General features: G+C 33.4%; 2 protein-coding genes across 3 annotated transcripts; one reads left to right on the top strand and one right to left on the bottom strand.

Annotated features, from left to right (window-relative positions):
- Positions 1-590: 590 nt before the first annotated feature.
- LOC130663591 (putative uncharacterized protein DDB_G0271606) lies at positions 591-4899 on the bottom strand. Of its 2 annotated transcripts, none has more exons than XM_057462896.1 (3): positions 4673-4899; positions 1290-4205; positions 591-1180 (listed from the first exon to the last, which is right to left on the bottom strand). In XM_057462896.1, the coding sequence occupies exons 1-3, from the start codon at positions 4685-4687 to the stop codon at positions 1130-1132; spliced, it is 2982 nt and encodes a 993-aa protein (XP_057318879.1). In that variant the 5' UTR covers positions 4688-4899; the 3' UTR covers positions 591-1129. The 2 variants fall into 2 exon arrangements, with proteins under 2 accessions (XP_057318879.1, XP_057318878.1); XM_057462895.1 differs by having other exon boundaries at positions 1282-4205; positions 4673-4896.
- A 3309-nt stretch (positions 4900-8208) lies between these two features.
- LOC130662918 (methyltransferase-like protein 25B) lies at positions 8209-10799 on the top strand. The gene is made up of 6 exons (XM_057461889.1): positions 8209-8470; positions 8793-8902; positions 8972-9218; positions 9309-9784; positions 10176-10439; positions 10509-10799. The coding sequence occupies exons 1-6, from the start codon at positions 8330-8332 to the stop codon at positions 10777-10779; spliced, it is 1509 nt and encodes a 502-aa protein (XP_057317872.1). The 5' UTR covers positions 8209-8329; the 3' UTR covers positions 10780-10799.
- Positions 10800-18251: the final 7452 nt, after the last annotated feature.

An 18251-nucleotide genomic window follows, 5' to 3' on the forward strand; every position in this document is an offset into this window, starting at 1 on the left:
TTAACAGACCGCTGAAAATTTCGTATTTTCAAAAATTCTAATTCACCTCCAAGAAATGTTTAAAAAAAAATTCTCATTTACGCTGTGAGAGAGAGGTCCGCTGACGTTCCCCCTAATATAAGTGAGATAGGACAAGAAGGGTGGGGGGGTAACATAATTTTTAAGGAAAAAATAAAACTATTACCCTTGGGCGTAATGTTTTCTTCTTTTTTAAACAAAATTTAACTGACCAAACGTGGGCTTGAATCCCAGTGTTAGCCGAAAAAATCAGTTTTCTGAGACCCAGCCTACAGTCGACCTTACAAACACCCTAAGTCCCAACAATTTATAGTCGCTAATGACCCCGGCAGTGGTTAAAAAGCGACTTCAAGTTAAAAAAAAAAACAAATAAACTTTCGGTGGCCAATTTTACTTCCTGGGTCTGTTTTGTGTTTCTTCTAAAACATTAATTTAGTATCAAAAGAGTTACTCTGTTAAAAATTTCTTGTTGAATCACATAAACACTGAAACTTAAAATTATTCTGATGACATTTGAAAATAATCAGTTGTAAATTAAAACTATTAATTAAGATTAACAAGTCAAAAAAATTTATATGAAAAAATAGCATTTATTTTGTAAAAAGTATCGTATAAAAATTATAAGAAGCATATATACATATTTAATAATTAATATAGGTAATAATAATAATTATTAATAGAAATGAAAAAATATCTACATAAGTAAAGAGAGGAATAGAGACTGGGATGCGGCGTCGTGTGTTGATCATTCGCCTTTCCATTCAATACTTAAATTTTAAAAAATAATATTGATAATTAAATGTCCGTATTGACAAGCTCTCTCGTGTTACGTCGTATGCATTATACTCAAATGGCAAACTAAATGAATTCCGGTAATTAATACTTACATTTAAATTACAATTCAATAGCCATTCAAATATCAACTGTCATAGATAAATAAATTCGCGTATTATTTTCGTTAAATCTCTTACACATAATTTTAAATAAAGTGAATTTAAATCAAGATGTAAAAGATGAGTCGTCAATGGAATCAGAACTTTCAGAATTGCTTTCAGCTGCATCAACAAAAGCTGAAGACAAGTCGCCGGATAATTTACTTACACCTTGCGAACTAACATCGTACATAAATATTTCTTTTTCTCCTTTGTTTGGATTTCTCGGCCTACAAAAAAAATAATAACAATAATGATAAATAAATAAATAAATAAATACAACAAATAAAAATAAACTACAGTAAAGCAAACTAATTAAAATAAATCTTACGTCGTTACCAATAAGACGACAGACTGTTTCTGAGGCTCGGTTTGACTTTCTTGTTCCAACCATTTTTTGTAATTCTCAGCGCTGGGTTTTCTAATCAACTGCTTCAGTGTATCACCAGCTAAAAACTTTGCCGGCATTGGTTCACCAACTTTTTTCCCGTATCTCGAGGACTGTTGCTCGTCGTCACGAAAGTTATAATCAACTGGCGCGAGAACGACAACACTTGAAATTTTACGATCTTTAAGTTCTGGTACATCGGGAATCGGAAAAGATGCACCGCTTACTTTTAGCGGCAAGTATCGATTATATTGTGTATTATCATCACCAGAATTAACGACGTTTACCGGTTTAAGATGAGTAGCATCATCACGTATGTGCTGATCAGCAATTGCTTGGCCTTGTGCCGTATTGGGGTCGAAGTGTACTACTTTCATTTCTACACCTCCAGGCTTAAGTGTAGCTTGCTCAACTTTTGTGGTGGTTGTCATTACCTTGTTAGGTTTTATCCCCACGCTGTTTTTGTTATTATTGTTGTTATTTATATTTTTATTATTACTATTGGTATCATCAATAATCTTAGGTCTCTTGGCAATAGACGGAATCGGTGCGCTGGCAGCAACAGCACCACCTCCGGCACCGTAGAAATTGGCGAGTGCCTCGGGCGGCAAATTCTCGATCGGGATATCTCCGACCTTGTCGTAATCAAGAACTTGAATATCCGCATTTCCCAAGATTCCAGAACTTAACAACTGATCTCTAATATCGTCTGGTACTTCATCCGGCAGATTGGCAATGTTTTGTTTTATTTTAGCTTCGTTTTTCGGTGAACTTGTTGTTGTTGGGGCTGCTGTAGTGGGCTCAGTAGTTGTCGTTGGAGGCGCGGAAGTCGTTGTCGACGGAGCTATAAATCTGGGTATCGATGATCCGATTGAATTTTCAGTTTTTGGCACTGGGGTTGCGAATATTTTTTGCTTTGAATCCTTGACTGCGGGCCGATTCCAAATAGATTGATACTGAAACGAAGATTGCTGTGACTGAATATTCGGTAGTGTTTGCCCGAAGTATCCGTCTTTTTGATAGTTTGGAAACTTTGGAGCTGGGGTTTGGCTGTTGGTCTTCGGCACGTAACCACTCGGATTAGTTAATAAAGTTTGTTTTTGTATTGTTATTCCAGTAGCTTGCTGTTGGTGTGTCGGAAAGCTATTTTGGGTTGTCTGAGAGTACTGCACTGAATGCAATTGTGGATTAGGCGGAAATGGTCCCGGATGAAGAGGATTTTCTCTAATTGCGTAATGCTGTTCTAATTTTGGTACTGCTTTCAAAATTTCGGCTGGTTTTTGTTCTTGCTGCTGTTGTTGTTGTTGTTGTTGTTGTAGTTGTTGCTGATGTTGTTGTATTTGTTGTCGCTGCTGCTGTTGATGCTGTAACTGCTGTTGCTGTTGTTGTTGCTGCTGCTGTTGTTGCTGCTGCTGTTGAATTCGATTGAAATTAGACTGCTGCAATTGTTGTTGATGCTGTTGTTGTTGACTATACTGTTCTCTAATTTTGTTTTCCTGTTGTTTAAATCTTTGCTGCTCACTTTGCAATCTTTGACGTTCTTGATACTGTTGTTCCTGCTGATTTTGAAGCTCCTGTTGACGATATTGTTCACGTTGTTTAAGTTCTTGAAATTTTTGTTTCTCATGCTCTTGTTTTAAAATCAATTGCTGCTGCTGATGCTGTTGTTGATAACGTTGATGCAATTGCTGCTGTTGCTGTTGTTCACCATTAAAACTACTTGGTGAACGTGAATGAGACGGTTGATTTTGCACATGTAAACTCTGATGTGAAACCGAAACAGCAGGTGGAAAGCCTGGCTGTTGCGGATGATTTATTCTAATACCATGTGCTGGTGAACCAAACGATTGAAATGTAAATCGTTGCTGAACTTCCGGCAGTCCTTGAATAGTAATAGGCAGTCTTTGCTGCTGCTGCTGTGGTGGTCGTTGCACATTAATTAGCGGAGACGGTGATTGGAATTGTGGCGGTGGTGAAAAATTAGGTGGGAGTTGTTGTTGTTGTTGAGATTGAAATGAATTAATTCTTTGTTGCGGAAACGTTATCGGTGATTGTGGAGGAAGTAGTGGTGGCAAAGGCGCCGGTGGTAACCGATGATTGGGTTGTATCGCCGGAAATGGACCATGTTGTCTTTTATTATGCGGTGAAGAAATTGAAGGCGATGGTGAAAACGAATTCAAGTACAACGGCGGATGTCCATTTGGATTATCTCGATCACTCCGTTTATTATGATTATTTGGCGGTAATTTATCCGATCCAAATGTTATTTTAATACCACTACCATCCGAATGGTATACTTCACTATCAGGTCTTATTATTGCTCTCAATGTTGTCGAAGGTTCATTTAGTAACGGCGACTGGGTTACGTACGGAACTGGTTCATTTTTATCACTCAGTTGATTATCAGAATTTATTTCTTCATGTTCTTCATGCGGCGTCAATGCCGGAATTGGCTTTTCATAAACAACTTTTGATTTACCATTGCCCTGATCTTTTTTTTCATACTTAACATAAAACACTTGAATCGGTTCCTTAGTGGGTTTCGATGACGATAACGCCGGCGGTGGTACTGGGGTCGGTAATGATTCATTAGATTCTTTGATAATTATCTCGATAATTGGCTCTGGTTCAGAGCCATAAGGGCTGTGCGACAATGATTCGTCGTGATAGAAATCATCATCACTTTTAGAGTTTGCCAACGGATTATAAAGTGGATCGCGTTGCGAATACTGAACAATTGGTTCCATTTGTACTGCGTAGGGTGGCGGTCTTCCTCCCCTTCGTGTGTAATAAACTTGCTGACGTTTTCCACGATTTTTTTCTTCTACCGCCGTTACCAAAAATACCGCCGTGGCCATAACTACTATCTGTGACAGAAAAAGTTTATAAAATTTACTTCTAAAATCGTATGACCTAATATTTTGAAAGTAAATCATAAAAAGAAGATATCCTTGATGAGAAACTCATTACTTGGTACTCTATTAAATCTGTATACTTATATATATTTTATAGAATGTTGTTCGTATGATAAAAATGGTTTTTCGATGTAATGCAAGTGTACCGAATATGGAGAAACCGAGTTCTGGACGATGTCATTGGTCTTACGTTTATTCGTGTTAAGAATTTATTAAAAAAGTTTCTTTTATACGTTTCTAATATATATCATCTCATTAACATTATTTTAAGGAGACATTTATTGTCTATTTTTACGCCAATTACTTATTTAGTTATTTTCAATTTTAATATTTTCATTCATTAGTTAGTCGGTTATGAAATAATATTTTTTTTAGTTTTCAATTTGAATAAATTTAAAAAAAAATGTGAAGATAATTACCACTGAGACTCGCATGGTGTAAACTTAATCACTTGTTCAGGTGCAAATATAAATAAAACAAAAAAAAAATCTTAGGTAACTAATAAAATTATTTAAATTCAAATAACATATTAGAGCGCCGGTACGCGTTTTTCGGAGGATGTCGAGCGGGACCAGCGGCGTAAAGGAACTGAGAAGTGATCGGTCTACAGAGTCCACTTCTCCTGCTGTAATTCCCACTCTACTATCATATTCCGAAGCTTCCTCTCTAATATTGCAGACGTCTCGCGATACCTTTCTCTGGTTAGTGAATGATGTTATCACTGTTTTTTTCTTCCTTCCTCACTATTTTTTCATTATTTATTTTTAAACTTAATTTAATTTAACTTATAAAAATGCACATTCTTTATGAACATATATTAAGAAATACCTTCATGTTACACCTGATATATCTTACACATAACATTACACATTAAATGTTGTAATTTTCATAGAATTAAATCATAATAAATTATTTAGAAACTTTTTTATAAATGATGATTTGAATTTACTCAAGAAAAAGTATTTCTTATATTCATCTTCGATGTCACTTTCGATTTATCTATTTTTTATTCATTTTCATTTTGTTTTAACTGTGTAACGGTATGTGGTAAACAAATAGCGTTAAATCTTGACGGATTTATTAATAAAAAAAAAAAAAATGATAATAAATAATTTTTTAATTTAAAATTCACTTTCTATTTGACAATAAGTGTATATATTGTTTGGGAAAAACGTGTGGTCAAGTATCATTGAAATAACGATGAGGATGAGGATATAAAAATATATATGTATATATATATATATATAAGCTGCAGGCGGGTGACCTCAGGAGAGAGTACATACTTTCCAGTCCAGGAAGAGTCGTTTATAAGAAATACCGATTGCCTGAGGGTGTGATTCGTATCCTACTCATACCGAAATTCAGACTTTTATTTTTTTAAATTAATATGTATTAAATATAATATATTACACTAAAAATAATTAATTAAAAAAAAAAAAAGAAAATTTTCTTAATCCAAAAATATATAAATTAATGAAATAATTTTTTTAATTTAATTAATTAACAACAAAATTGATTTATTTATAAGACTTTTAATTTATTTTACTAAAAATACTTTCTTGAATAATTTATTTAAATTATTTAGATAGAAATTTTGAATAAATTCAGTGAAGAAAATAAATTTTTAAGAAAAATTGATAAATAAAAGCTCGCAAAAACATGGAAAGTTCGTAAGAGATAAATAAATGATAAGTAAAAAAATGTAAAATGTTAATAAAATTTGAAAGTATTTGCAACCATCATCAAAAGATAATGATTTAATTAAAAATTTAAAAAACCGATAATTGAAATTTTTAATTATGCATAATTAAGTGCATTAGTTGAAAGGTAAAGTGGACTAACAGGTTGAAAATTTTCATATTATGCGGGCTGTAATTTAATTCACCTCTCACCCGGTTAATTGTACGATTAAACGAAAAAAAATTACAGTTATAAAGGCCTCTGGAGAAAAAAAACTATCAATTAAATTGAAGTAGTAAGTTTGAGTACTATAATTTTATTTTTAGTTATCTAAACACCGTAATCCAGTGATTCAGCTGTTTATTGTAAAGATAAAGGAATTTCCCAGTCAAATAAGATTAAGATAAATACCGAGGATCGAACGGGCGGTCCTATTGAAAGGTGAAATTTGAATTTTTTTAATATGACCGACAAACATACAGAGTTTATTACCCAGCGATGCTACTTACAATGAAGCGAGAGGATATGAATGAGTAATAATGATAACAACAATGTATGTTATAATAAAAAATTTCGGTATTTTCCCATATGGTATTTGAGTTCACGAGTAAACCTCGGTAACATTAAACTCTATATGTGTGATGTGTGGGATAGCTCTTGAACGCTATTCGCTTTTACTTATAAAGATTATGAAGGCTGTGAAGGCCGCTGCTTGGCTTCTTCTTATACCGTAATGTAACCAAGTGTAGTATGTACAGAGTAGAGTGTGGATGAGCATTTGGCGAACGTTCAAACACGGTAGGGATTGAAGACGCGCGGCCTACTTGGTTTATATAAACTTTCACTTATGTTGCCGTAAGAGATCCAAATATTCATTTCCCATCTCAAATGTGATAATGAAACAATTTTATTGTAATTAGATATTTATATATATATATATATATATATATATATATATATATATATATATATAAGTAAATTAAGAATGAAAAAATAAATTATGATATAAATTACTAATATTAAATTCTACATATAGAGAAATTTATATTATATATTAAAATATCAATTATTATGATCAGAAGACATGTATTTAAATTTGCGTATAGTAATTGAAATAATCAATATATTATTAATTTTGTGATTATCACTAATTGCAATTGTCAATGAATTAAATTAAACACTGTAATGATACTGAAGTTAGCAGACGTCTAATAATTTTTGGATTTTTTTTTAGACGATAAACCATAAAAAGAAAAATATTTGAAAAAATTGCACCTGTAGTTTTTAAAATTTTCTACATGTGCATATTTTTATTTTATTTTTTTACAATTAATTTCTTGAAATACGAAAATTCAAAAATTTTTAAATGTCTGCTAACTTCAGGATCATACACTGTATGGGATTTAAATTAAAAATATTTTATTTTCATTGATAATTTAAAGAAATTATTAAATATTTTTTAATGGATTATTTCTGTAGAATTAAAAAAAAAAATTACTATTTACTATAAAGATGAATGATGAAGTAAATCGAATTTAATTGGATTTTTGAAATGTGGATGAATTATTTAGACCATTAATAAATAGGAAAATTTTTGAATGTTTAAGGTGGTGGTGGGGTGTGTTAATGAAACGATTCTAAAAATTATTTAATTTCGGGTTAATTATTTGATCTTGTATGGGTTTGTGAATATATCTTTATATGTTTATATACGTAAACGAGGATAACGTAACTGGTGAAGAGTGAAAGTGTTGCAAAGTAGAACGCAGAAACTGTACTGCGTTTCATCATTAATCAATAAAATAGACGAGTTTCATTACATATAACTTTTTATGATACTAAATTAAATAATTATAAATTCCCATTAGATTACCTACGCATCCACTAGATTTTCTATGAATAAAAAATTTTTAAAATATTATTTATGTTTGCAAATCGATATAATTGCGCTCCAATTTTGAAACTCATATTCCTGATGATACAAATTATTTTTTTTCGATCTTCAGGTTTATAATAATTATTTTTGATACGTCGATATTGTAAGTAAGAGAAAACAGTTTCAAGTTAAACAAAAAAAAAAAAAATGCTCATCCGTATGAAAGACATTCACAACGATTTACTTTATATACTTTCACTGGTGATAATGCGATTAAAAAAACAAGTCACAGGTTGAACTACATTTAATATTTGAATACTATCGATTAATAATTCAAATTCAGTGTTGACTTTACATATAAATGCTCGCAAATATGTGTAATTAAAATTTAATTAGATCGCAAAGTGAGAAAATAAACGATGAGTCAGACGCGTTATTTAATAAGAAAAATTAAAAATAATTGATATGAGAAAACAGGAAAAGAAATTTAAATGTTTAGCGGGATTTGGTATGAACGGGAATGGCGTTTGCGGCCAAGTTGGGTAAAGTAACAATCATGTCCATGTGCACGTGTGAGGTTTGTGAATCTGTACGAGTAATACTGGATAATATATTCAAGATATTTAAAACTTACGGATGGATACTGGATTCGTATATCATTGTCAGTATATTTTATTATATATATATACATATATTATTTTATAAATAATATTTCTTATAAAAAAACGCCCGTTTATTTTTTTTCTCGCGTCCACGCTGGCGACAGCACCGCGTGGGCGGTGTAAGCGCGAACTACAAAAAGCGCCGCGGGAATTTTAAAAATTGCGGGTTATTATTAGTACAGGAAATGAAAGTTGATTATTTTTTTTATTTTAATCAGACGTTAAGCACTTTATCAAACATCTTGTTTTTACGTAATAGAAATATTAATAATTGACTGGTTAGAGCTAAAAAAATTTATTTACAATTAAATTTTAAAATAGGATTTTTATCAAGATGATCTATGGTCGAAATTACCCAACTCATGGAAAAATTTATTTAAAAATATTTCTATTGAAGAATTTGGATCGTGGATACTCAGTAAATCCGAAGGGTAAATTATGATAATTAGCTATTTTTCCAGTTGCCAATAAATCACATATTTATAAATAATTTACTTTAGGAAACAAGTATGGCCGTTATCGCTGTTAGCGCTCCGACAGTCAATAAAAATATCGACAATAAATCGCGATCCTGATAATAAAACTCTATTTGTTTGTAATGGATCCCGATGGAATTATTCAATTTTCGTAAAATCCACTGACAATTTATTGAAATTACCTCAAAATAATTTAGTTTGTAACCATAATAATTTATTTAAGAAACATATTAAAATAAAAAAACGTTACGAAATTGAAAATTTTTCTGAGGTAATTAATATTTATAGTTATTTATATTTATATTTATATTTATGTTTATATTTATATTTATATTGATAATCATTTTTTTAAATAATTAAGATCTGCGCTAAGTGTACATATTTATCGAAATGCAAGTGTATAGTCGACACTGGAGCGGGAATGGGTCACTTGGCTCGTCAGTTATCCTACAAATACAATTTATCTGTAGTCTGTATCGAACAAACAAAAGAACTATCTGATTTAGCAAAAAAATATGACGAAGAATATTTGATGACAATTAAAAAACATATACCTAATTTCGATTGCAAACCGTCGTATCATTTGTGCGCTAAAATTTTCGAAGAAAATAATATTTTTGAAGACAGCTCAAGCAATAATGATGAATTGATCAAAAGCATCAATGAAATATTCGAAAGTACTTTTAAAATTTCCGCTACTGAGAAATTTGGATTTGGGTTTATTGGACTGCACCCTTGTGGGGACTTAGCTGTCACTTTGCTCAAACTTTACGTTAAACAGCCAAATATTAAGTTTATTAGCATTGTTGGATGTTGTTACATGAAATTAACGACTGAGTAAGTGAAAAATTTAATTGATATTTTATAAATTACATATTTAAGTCAATTAAGAAGTTTTTTTTCCCCTGGGAAATTGAATAATTATCAAGTCAATATTTGAAAATTTTTCCACATCGACCTCCTCAGTAGAAAAATTTATAATTCCAAAATTTTGATGAAGTGAATTTTGGAATTTTTCGTCAGTAATAAGAATCTTCAGTAGTAAAAATTTGATTTTTTTTTACTTCATCAAAAGAATTTTTGGTTTAATTTTTTTGAAAACTTGTCAATTATGAATTTAGTTATTATTTATAAGTACATACGTTGTACATAAGTACATTTATTATAATTATATAAATTATTATTGTTAAATTAATAGATAATAATAAAAAAATTTTTTTTTTAATAGTAAAGAAAAAAGTTCATTGGGTTATCCATTGAGTAAATATTTAAATAGTATGGACAATAATTATTTAAGTTATGCGGCATTAGAAGTCGCATGTCATGCAGTAGAAAATTATTGTGATAAAATGAGAAGTGGTGATTATCACAATTTGAAAGTACATGCTTATCGCAGTATGTTGGAGATGTTACTGATAAAAAAAGGTGGTTTAATAATGCGTCACGGTCGTGTAACCAGTGTTAAAGTTAACGAACAAATGACCTTTGATAGGTAAGTTAAATTAATTAATTGTTAAATTAGGAATAATAATAATTATTTTGTGTAATGATTGATTTACAGATACTGTGAATTAGCGACAGCTAAATTTGATGATGATAAAAAATTATTTAAGAGCGATTATCAACATATGAAAGTGGAAAAATTTTTGGATAGATGGCAGGATGTTGTTGCTTTCGAGGCTCTACGGATGATGCTAGCACCGCTAGTTGAAACCGCTGTTTTATTAGATAGATTTTTATTTCTATCCGATCATAATTTAAAACCATTAATGAAAGCCGAATTCGATCCAAGACGTTCTCCACGAAATTTTGTATTAATTTCTATAAAATAAATTTTTTTATTATTTTATTCAACTTCGTTATTTCCTGTTATTTTTAACATCTCAGTGTAATTGATTCCTTTTACAACATTATAAATATTACTATTTCTTTCTCATAAATTCTGAAGTTACTATAATGTTTAGTCGATTGTTTTTATTATGATTACACACGAAAAAAAAAAATTCTCGACTGAAGGTAAATATTCTTGATTCAAGAAAATTTTTTTGGAGACCTAAATTTTCTCAGATAAAGTAGAAATCTTCTCCAACCAAGACGAATTCTCTTGGCTCAAGAAAATCTTGACTTGGTTCCCGAAAACGTTTGTCTTCAAAAATATTTTCTTGACTCAAGATGTCTGTTTTTTCTGTGTACTTTAATTGCGGTGTATGTATATTTTCAGCAAGAAAACTTCAAAATTTTCCTTATCGGATCCGTGTATTGCACGACTCATGATGCGAAGCATCTGAGATGTGCTTTATGATCGAAAAATTCAATTCGCCTCACTTCGGCAACTATTTCAATTATTATACCCTTGTTAGTTTACGGAATTGAGATATGTTGCATACTATTTTTAAGATAATTTAATGGATATTAGTTTCATACTTTTCAAAAATTTATTTAGTTCAATAAAAAAGGAAAAAACATCAAAATAGTCTAAAAAAATTTCCTGTCCGTCAAGTATGAAACCCGTAGACACAATAACTTACGAAAAAATGCAGTAATTGAATCAAATTTTTTTTTTTTTAATACTTTGAAAGATTTGTAGATCCCCTATTGCTACTGGCTAGGTAATTCAGTGTCGTTTAATAACAATTAATGAAAGAATAAAAAGGCTGTATAACTATATCTATATATATCGATGTAAAATTAACATGGATGCCGATATATCTATACCTATACATGATACGTACATTTATCCCACCAGGGGCGCTTGCGAATTACCATCCTAGTGTAGCTGTTTTTTTTTTTTTTGCTAATTGGTAAGCCTGAATTGTTTCAGTTCAATTTTTTTTTATTTACATATATTTTTTTTGCTTTTGTTATTAATCGAGATATTTTGAGTAGGTTCTTTCATAATTATATAAAAAATACTAATATAATTTAAAAAAAAAAAAAAAAAATATTTAAGGAAAGAAAATTTTATATATTTTAAATTTATTCGTGCTTCCCGCCATTTTTTTATAATTATTTTATTATTTCATAATAAATGAGCATTATGAGTCGCGCACTTTTGGATTTTCCAAATTTTTGACACTAGTTTCCCATCGAAAATTTCCCGAGGAACACGATCGTGAAAGTTGTTTAGCTGAGCAGTCCCTAGATTCATCGGAATCAATCAAAAAGCCCCGAAAGATAGAAATAATTCAGGTCTTGCCGTTTCACTCCATCTTTTGATTCTGATTTTTTTCGAAAATTAGCTATTTGACACTAGTTTCCCATCGGAAATTTCCCGAGGAACACGATCGTGAAAGTACTTTAGCTGAGCAGTCGCTAGATTCGTCAGAATCAATCAAAATGCCCCGGAAAATAGAAATAATTCAGGTCTTGCCGTTTCACTTCGTCTTTTGATTCGGATTTTTTTCGAAAATTAGCTATTTGACACTAGTTTCCTATCGGAGATTTCCCGAGGAACACGATCAGGAAAGTAGTTTAGCTGAGCAGTCGCTAGATTCGTCAGAAATAATCAAAATGCCCCGGAAAATAGAAATAATTCAGGTCTTGCCGTTTCACTTCGTCTTTTGATTCTGATTTTTTTCGAAAATTAGCTATTTGACACTAGTTTCTCATCGGAAATTTCCCGAGGAACACGATCAGAAAAGTACTTTAGCTGAGCAGTCGCGAGATTCGTCAGAATCAATCAAAAAGCCCCGGAAGATCGAAATAATTCAGGTCTTGCCGTTTCACTCCATTTTTTGATTTTGATTTTTTGCGAAAATTAGCTATTTGACACTAGTTTCCTATCGGAGATTTCCCGAGGAACACGATCAGGAAAGTAGTTTAGCTGAGCAGTCGCTAGATTCGTCAGAAATAATCAAAATGCGCCGGAAAATAGAAATAATTCAGGTCTTGCCGTTTCACTTCGTCTTTTGATTCTGATTTTTTTCGAAAATTAACTATTTGACACTAGTTTCCCATCGGAAATTTCCCGAGGAACACGATCGTGGAAGTTGTTTAGCTGAGCAGTCCCTAGATTCGTTAGAATCAATCAAAATGCCCCGGAAGAGAGAAATAATTCAGGTCTTGCCGTTTCACTTCGTGTTTTGATTCTGATTTTTTTCGAAAATTAGCTATTTGACACCAGTTTCCCATCGGAAATTTTCCGAGGAACACGATCGTGAAAGTACTTTAGCTGAGCAGTCGCTAGATTCGTCAGAAATAATCAAAATGCCCCGGAAAATAGAAGTAATTCAGGTCTTGCCGTTTCACTCCATCTTTTGATTCTGATTTTTTGCGAAAATTAGCTATTTGACACTAGTTTCTCATCGGAAATTTCCCGAGGAACACGATCAGGAAAGTACTTTAGCTGAGCAGTCGCAAGATTCGTCAGAATCAATCAAAAAGCCCCGGAAGATCGAAATAATTCAGGTCTTGCCGTTTCACTTCGTCTTTTGATTCTGATTTTTTTCGAAAATTAGCTATTTGACACTAGTTTCTCATCGGAAATTTCCCGAGGAACACGATCAGGAAAGTAGTTTAGCTGAGCAGTCCCTAGATTTATCAGAATCAATCAAAATGCCCCGGAAAATAGAAATAATTCAGGTCTTGCCGTTTCACTTCGTCTTTTGATTCTGATTTTTTTCGAAACTTAGCTATTTGACACCAGTTTCCCATCGGAAATTTCCCGAGGAACACGATCGTGAAAGTACTTTAGCTGAGCAGTCGCTAGATTTGTCATAAATAATCAAAATGCCCCGGAAAATAGAAGTAATTCAGGTCTTGCCGTTTCACTCCATTTTTTGATTCTGATTTTTTGCGAAAATTAACTATTTGACACTAGTTTCCCATCGGAAATTTCCCGAGGAACACGATCGTGGAAGTTGTTTAGCTGAGCAGTCGCTAGATTTGTCATAAATAATCAAAATGTCCCGGAAAATAGAAGTAATTCAGGTCTTGCCGTTTCACTACATCTTTTGATTCTGATTTTTTTCGAAAATTAGCTATTTGACACTAGTTTCCCATCGGAGATTTCCCGAGGAACACGATCGTGAAAGTTGTTTAGCTGAGCAGTCCCTAGATTCGTTAGAATCAATCAAAATGCCCCGGAAGAGAGAAATAATTCAGGTCTTGCCGTTTCACTTCGTCTTTTGATTCTGATTTTTTTCGAAAATTAGCTATTTGACACTAGTTTCCCATCGGAGATTTCCCGAGGAACACGATCAGGAAAGTAGTTTAGCTGAGCAGTCGCTAGATTCGTCAGAATCAATCAAAATGCCCCGGAAAATAGAAGTAATTCAGGTCTTGCCGTTTCACTTCGTCTTTTGATTCTGATTTTTTTCGAAAATTAACTATTTGACACTAGTTTCCCATCGGAGATTTCCCGAGGAACACGATCAGGAAAGTAGTTTAGCTGAGCAGTCGCTAGATTCGTCAGAATCAATCAAAATGCCCCGGAAAATAGAAGTAATTCAGGTCTTGCCGTTTCACTTCGTCTTTTGATTCTGATTTTTTTCGAAAATTAACTATTTGACACTAGTTTCCCATCGGAAATTTCCCGAGGAACACGATCGTGAAAGTACTTTAGCTGAGCAGTCGCTAGATTTGTCATAAATAATCAAAATGCCCCGGAAAATAGAAGTAATTCAGGTCTTGCCGTTTCACTCCATTTTTTGATTCTGATTTTTTGCGAAAATTAACTATTTGACACTAGTTTCCCATCGGAGATTTCCCGAGGAACACGATCGTGAAAGTTGTTTAGCTGAGCAGTCCCTAGATTCGTTAGAATCAATCAAAATGCCCCGGAAGAGAGAAATAATTCAGGTCTTGCCGTTTCACTTCGTCTTTTGATTCTGAGTTTTTTCGAAAATTAGCTATTTGACACTAGTTTCCCATCGGAAATTTCCCGAGGAACACGATCGTAAAAGTACTTTAGCTGAGCAGTCGCTAGATTTGTCATAAATAATCAAAATGCCCCGGAAAATAGAAATAATTCAGGTCTTGCCGTTTCACTCCATCTTTTGATTCTGAATTTTTACCGAAAATTAACTATTTGACACTAGTTTTCCATCGAAAATTTTCCGATGAACACGATCGTGAAAGTACTTTAGCTGAGCAGTCCCTAGATTCGTTAGAATCAATCAAAATGCCCCGGAAGAGAGAAATAATTCAGGTCTTGCCGTTTCACTTCGTCTTTTGATTCTGATTTTTTTCGAAAATTTGCTATTTGACACTAGTTTCCCATCGGAAATTTCCCGAGGAACACGATCAGGAAAGTAGTTTAGCTGAGCAGTCGCTAGATTCGTCAGAATCAATCAAAAAGCCCCGGAAGATCGAAATAATTCAGGTCTTGCCGTTTCACTTCGTCTTTTGATTCTGATTTTTTGCGAAAATTAGCTATTTGACACTAGTTTCCCATCGGAAATTTTCCGAGGAACTCGATCGTGAAAGTACTTTAGCTGAGCAGTCGCTAGATTCGTCAGAATCAATCAAAATGCCCCGGAAAATAGAAATAATTCAGGTCTTGCCGTTTCACTTCATCTTTTGATTCTGATTTTTTGCGAAAATTAGCTATTTGACACTAGTTTCCCATCGGAGATTTCCCGAGGAACACGATCAGGAAAGTAGTTTAGCTGAGCAGTCGCTAGATTCGTCAGAATCAATCAAAATGCCCCGGAAAATAGAAGTAATTCAGGTCTTGCCGTTTCACTTCGTCTTTTGATTCTGATTTTTTTCGAAAATTAACTATTTGACACTAGTTTCCCATCGGAGATTTCCCGAGGAACACGATCAGGAAAGTAGTTTAGCTGAGCAGTCGCTAGATTCGTCAGAATCAATCAAAATGCCCCGGAAAATAGAAGTAATTCAGGTCTTGCCGTTTCACTTCGTCTTTTGATTCTGATTTTTTTCGAAAATTAACTATTTGACACTAGTTTCCCATCGGAGATTTCCCGAGGAACACGATCAGGAAAGTAGTTTAGCTGAGCAGTCGCTAGATTCGTCAGAATCAATCAAAATGCCCCGGAAAATAGAAGTAATTCAGGTCTTGCCGTTTCACTTCGTCTTTTGATTCTGATTTTTTTCGAAAATTAACTATTTGACACTAGTTTCCCATCGGAAATTTCCCGAGGAACACGATCGTGAAAGTACTTTAGCTGAGCAGTCGCTAGATTTGTCATAAATAATCAAAATGCCCCGGAAAATAGAAGTAATTCAGGTCTTGCCGTTTCACTCCATTTTTTGATTCTGATTTTTTGCGAAAATTAACTATTTGACACTAGTTTCCCATCGGAAATTTCCCGAGGAACACGATCAAGAAAGTAGTTTAGCTGAGCAGTCGCTAGATTCGTCAGAATCAATCAAAATGCCCCGGAAAATAGAAGTAATTCAGGTGTTGCCGTTTCACTTCGTCTTTTGATTCTGATTTTTTTCGAAAATTAACTATTTGACACTAGTTTCCCATCGGAAATTTCCCGAGGAACACGATCGTGAAAGTTGTTTAGCTGAGCAGTCCCTAGATTCGTTAGAATCAATCAAAATGCCCCGGAAGAGAGAAATAATTCAGGTCTTGCCGTTTCACTTCGTCTTTTGATTCTGATTTTTTTCGAAAATTAGCTATTTGACACTAGTTTCCCATCGGAAATTTCCCGAGGAACACGATCGTGAAAGTACTTTAGCTGAGCAGTCGCTAGATTTGTCATAAATAATCAAAATGCCCCGGAAAATAGAAGTAATTCAGGTCTTGCCGTATCACTCCATTTTTTGATTCTGATTTTTTGCGAAAATTAGCTATTTGACACTAGTTTACCATTGGAAATTTCCCGAGGAACACGATCGTGAAAGTACTTTAGCTGAGCAGTCGCTAGATTCGTCAGAAATAATCAAAATGCCCCGTAAGATAGAAATAATTCAGGTCTTGCCGTTTCACTCCATCTTTTGATTCTGATTTTTTTCGAAACTTAGCTATTTGACACCAGTTTCCCATCGGAAATTTCCCGAGGAACACGATCGTCAAAGTACTTTAGCTGAGCAGTCCCTAGATTTATCAGAATCAATCAAAATGCCCCGGAAAATAGAAATAATTCAGGTCTTGCCGTTTCACTTCGTCTTTTGATTCTGATTTTTTTCGAAAATTAACTATTTGACACTAGTTTCCCATCGGAAATTTCCCGAGGAACACGATCGTGGAAGTTGTTTAGCTGAGCAGTCCCTAGATTCGTTAGAATCAATCAAAATGCCCCGGAAGAGAGAAATAATTCAGGTCTTGCCGTTTCACTTCGTCTTTTGATTCTGATTTTTTTCGAAAATTAGCTATTTGACACTAGTTTCCTATCGGAGATTTCCCGAGGAACACGATCAGGAAAGTAGTTTAGCTGAGCAGTCGCTAGATTCGTCAGAAATAATCAAAATGCCCCGGAAAATAGAAATAATTCAGGTCTTGCCGTTTCACTTCGTCTTTTGATTCTGATTTTTTGCGAAAATTAGCTATTTGACACTAGTTTCTCATCGGAAATTTCCCGAGGAACACGATCAGGAAAGTACTTTAGCTGAGCAGTCGCGAGATTCGTCAGAATCAATCAAAAAGCCCCGGAAGATCGAAATAATTCAGGTCTTGCCGTTTCACTTCGTCTTTTGATTCGGATTATTTTCGAAAATTAACTATTTGACACCAGTTTCTTATCGGAAATTTCCCGAGGAACACGATCGTGAAAGTACTTTAGCTGAGCAGTCGCTAGATTCGTCAGAAATAATCAAAATGCCCCGGAAAATAGAAGTAATTCAGGTCTTGCCGTTTCACTCCATTTTTTGATTCTGATTTTTTGCGAAAATTAGCTATTTGACACTAGTTTCCCATCGGAAATTTTCCGAAGAACACGATCGTGAAAGTACTTTAGCTGAGCAGTCGCTAGATTCGTCAGAAATAATCAAAATGCCCCGGAAAATAGAAGTAATTCAGGTCTTGCCGTTTCACTCCATCTTTTGATTCTGATTTTTTGCGAAAATTAGCTATTTGACACTAGTTTCTCATCGGAAATTTCCCGAGGAACACGATCAGGAAAGTAGTTTAGCTGAGCAGTCCCTAGATTTATCAGAATCAATCAAAATGCCCCGGAAAATAGAAATAATTCAGGTCTTGCCGTTTCACTTCGTCTTTTGATTCTGATTTTTTTCGAAACTTAGCTATTTGACACCAGTTTCCCATCGGAAATTTCCCGAGGATCACGATCGTGAAAGTACTTCAGCTGAGCAGTCGCTAGATTCGTCAGAATCAATCAAAGTGCCCCGGAAAATAGAAATAATTCAGGTCTTGCCGTTTCACTTCATCTTT

Source organism: Microplitis mediator, chromosome 2 (assembly GCF_029852145.1).
Source record: "Microplitis mediator isolate UGA2020A chromosome 2, iyMicMedi2.1, whole genome shotgun sequence".
Taxonomy (NCBI): Eukaryota; Metazoa; Arthropoda; class Insecta; order Hymenoptera; family Braconidae; genus Microplitis; species Microplitis mediator.

Excerpts from the sequence above, each read along its gene's own strand:
- LOC130663591 (XM_057462895.1), bottom strand. Across the intron at positions 1,181-1,281 it reads GTCGTCTTATTGGTAACGAC|GCCGAGAAATCCAAACAAAG; the intron begins GTAAGATTTATT and ends TTTTTTTTGTAG.
- LOC130662918 (XM_057461889.1), top strand. The coding sequence starts at position 8,330 with ATGGCGTTTGCGGCCAAGTTGGGTAAAGTAACAATCATGTCCATGTGC. Across the intron at positions 9,219-9,308 it reads AAATTGAAAATTTTTCTGAG|ATCTGCGCTAAGTGTACATA; the intron begins GTAATTAATATT and ends TAAATAATTAAG. Across the intron at positions 10,440-10,508 it reads GAACAAATGACCTTTGATAG|ATACTGTGAATTAGCGACAG; the intron begins GTAAGTTAAATT and ends ATTGATTTACAG.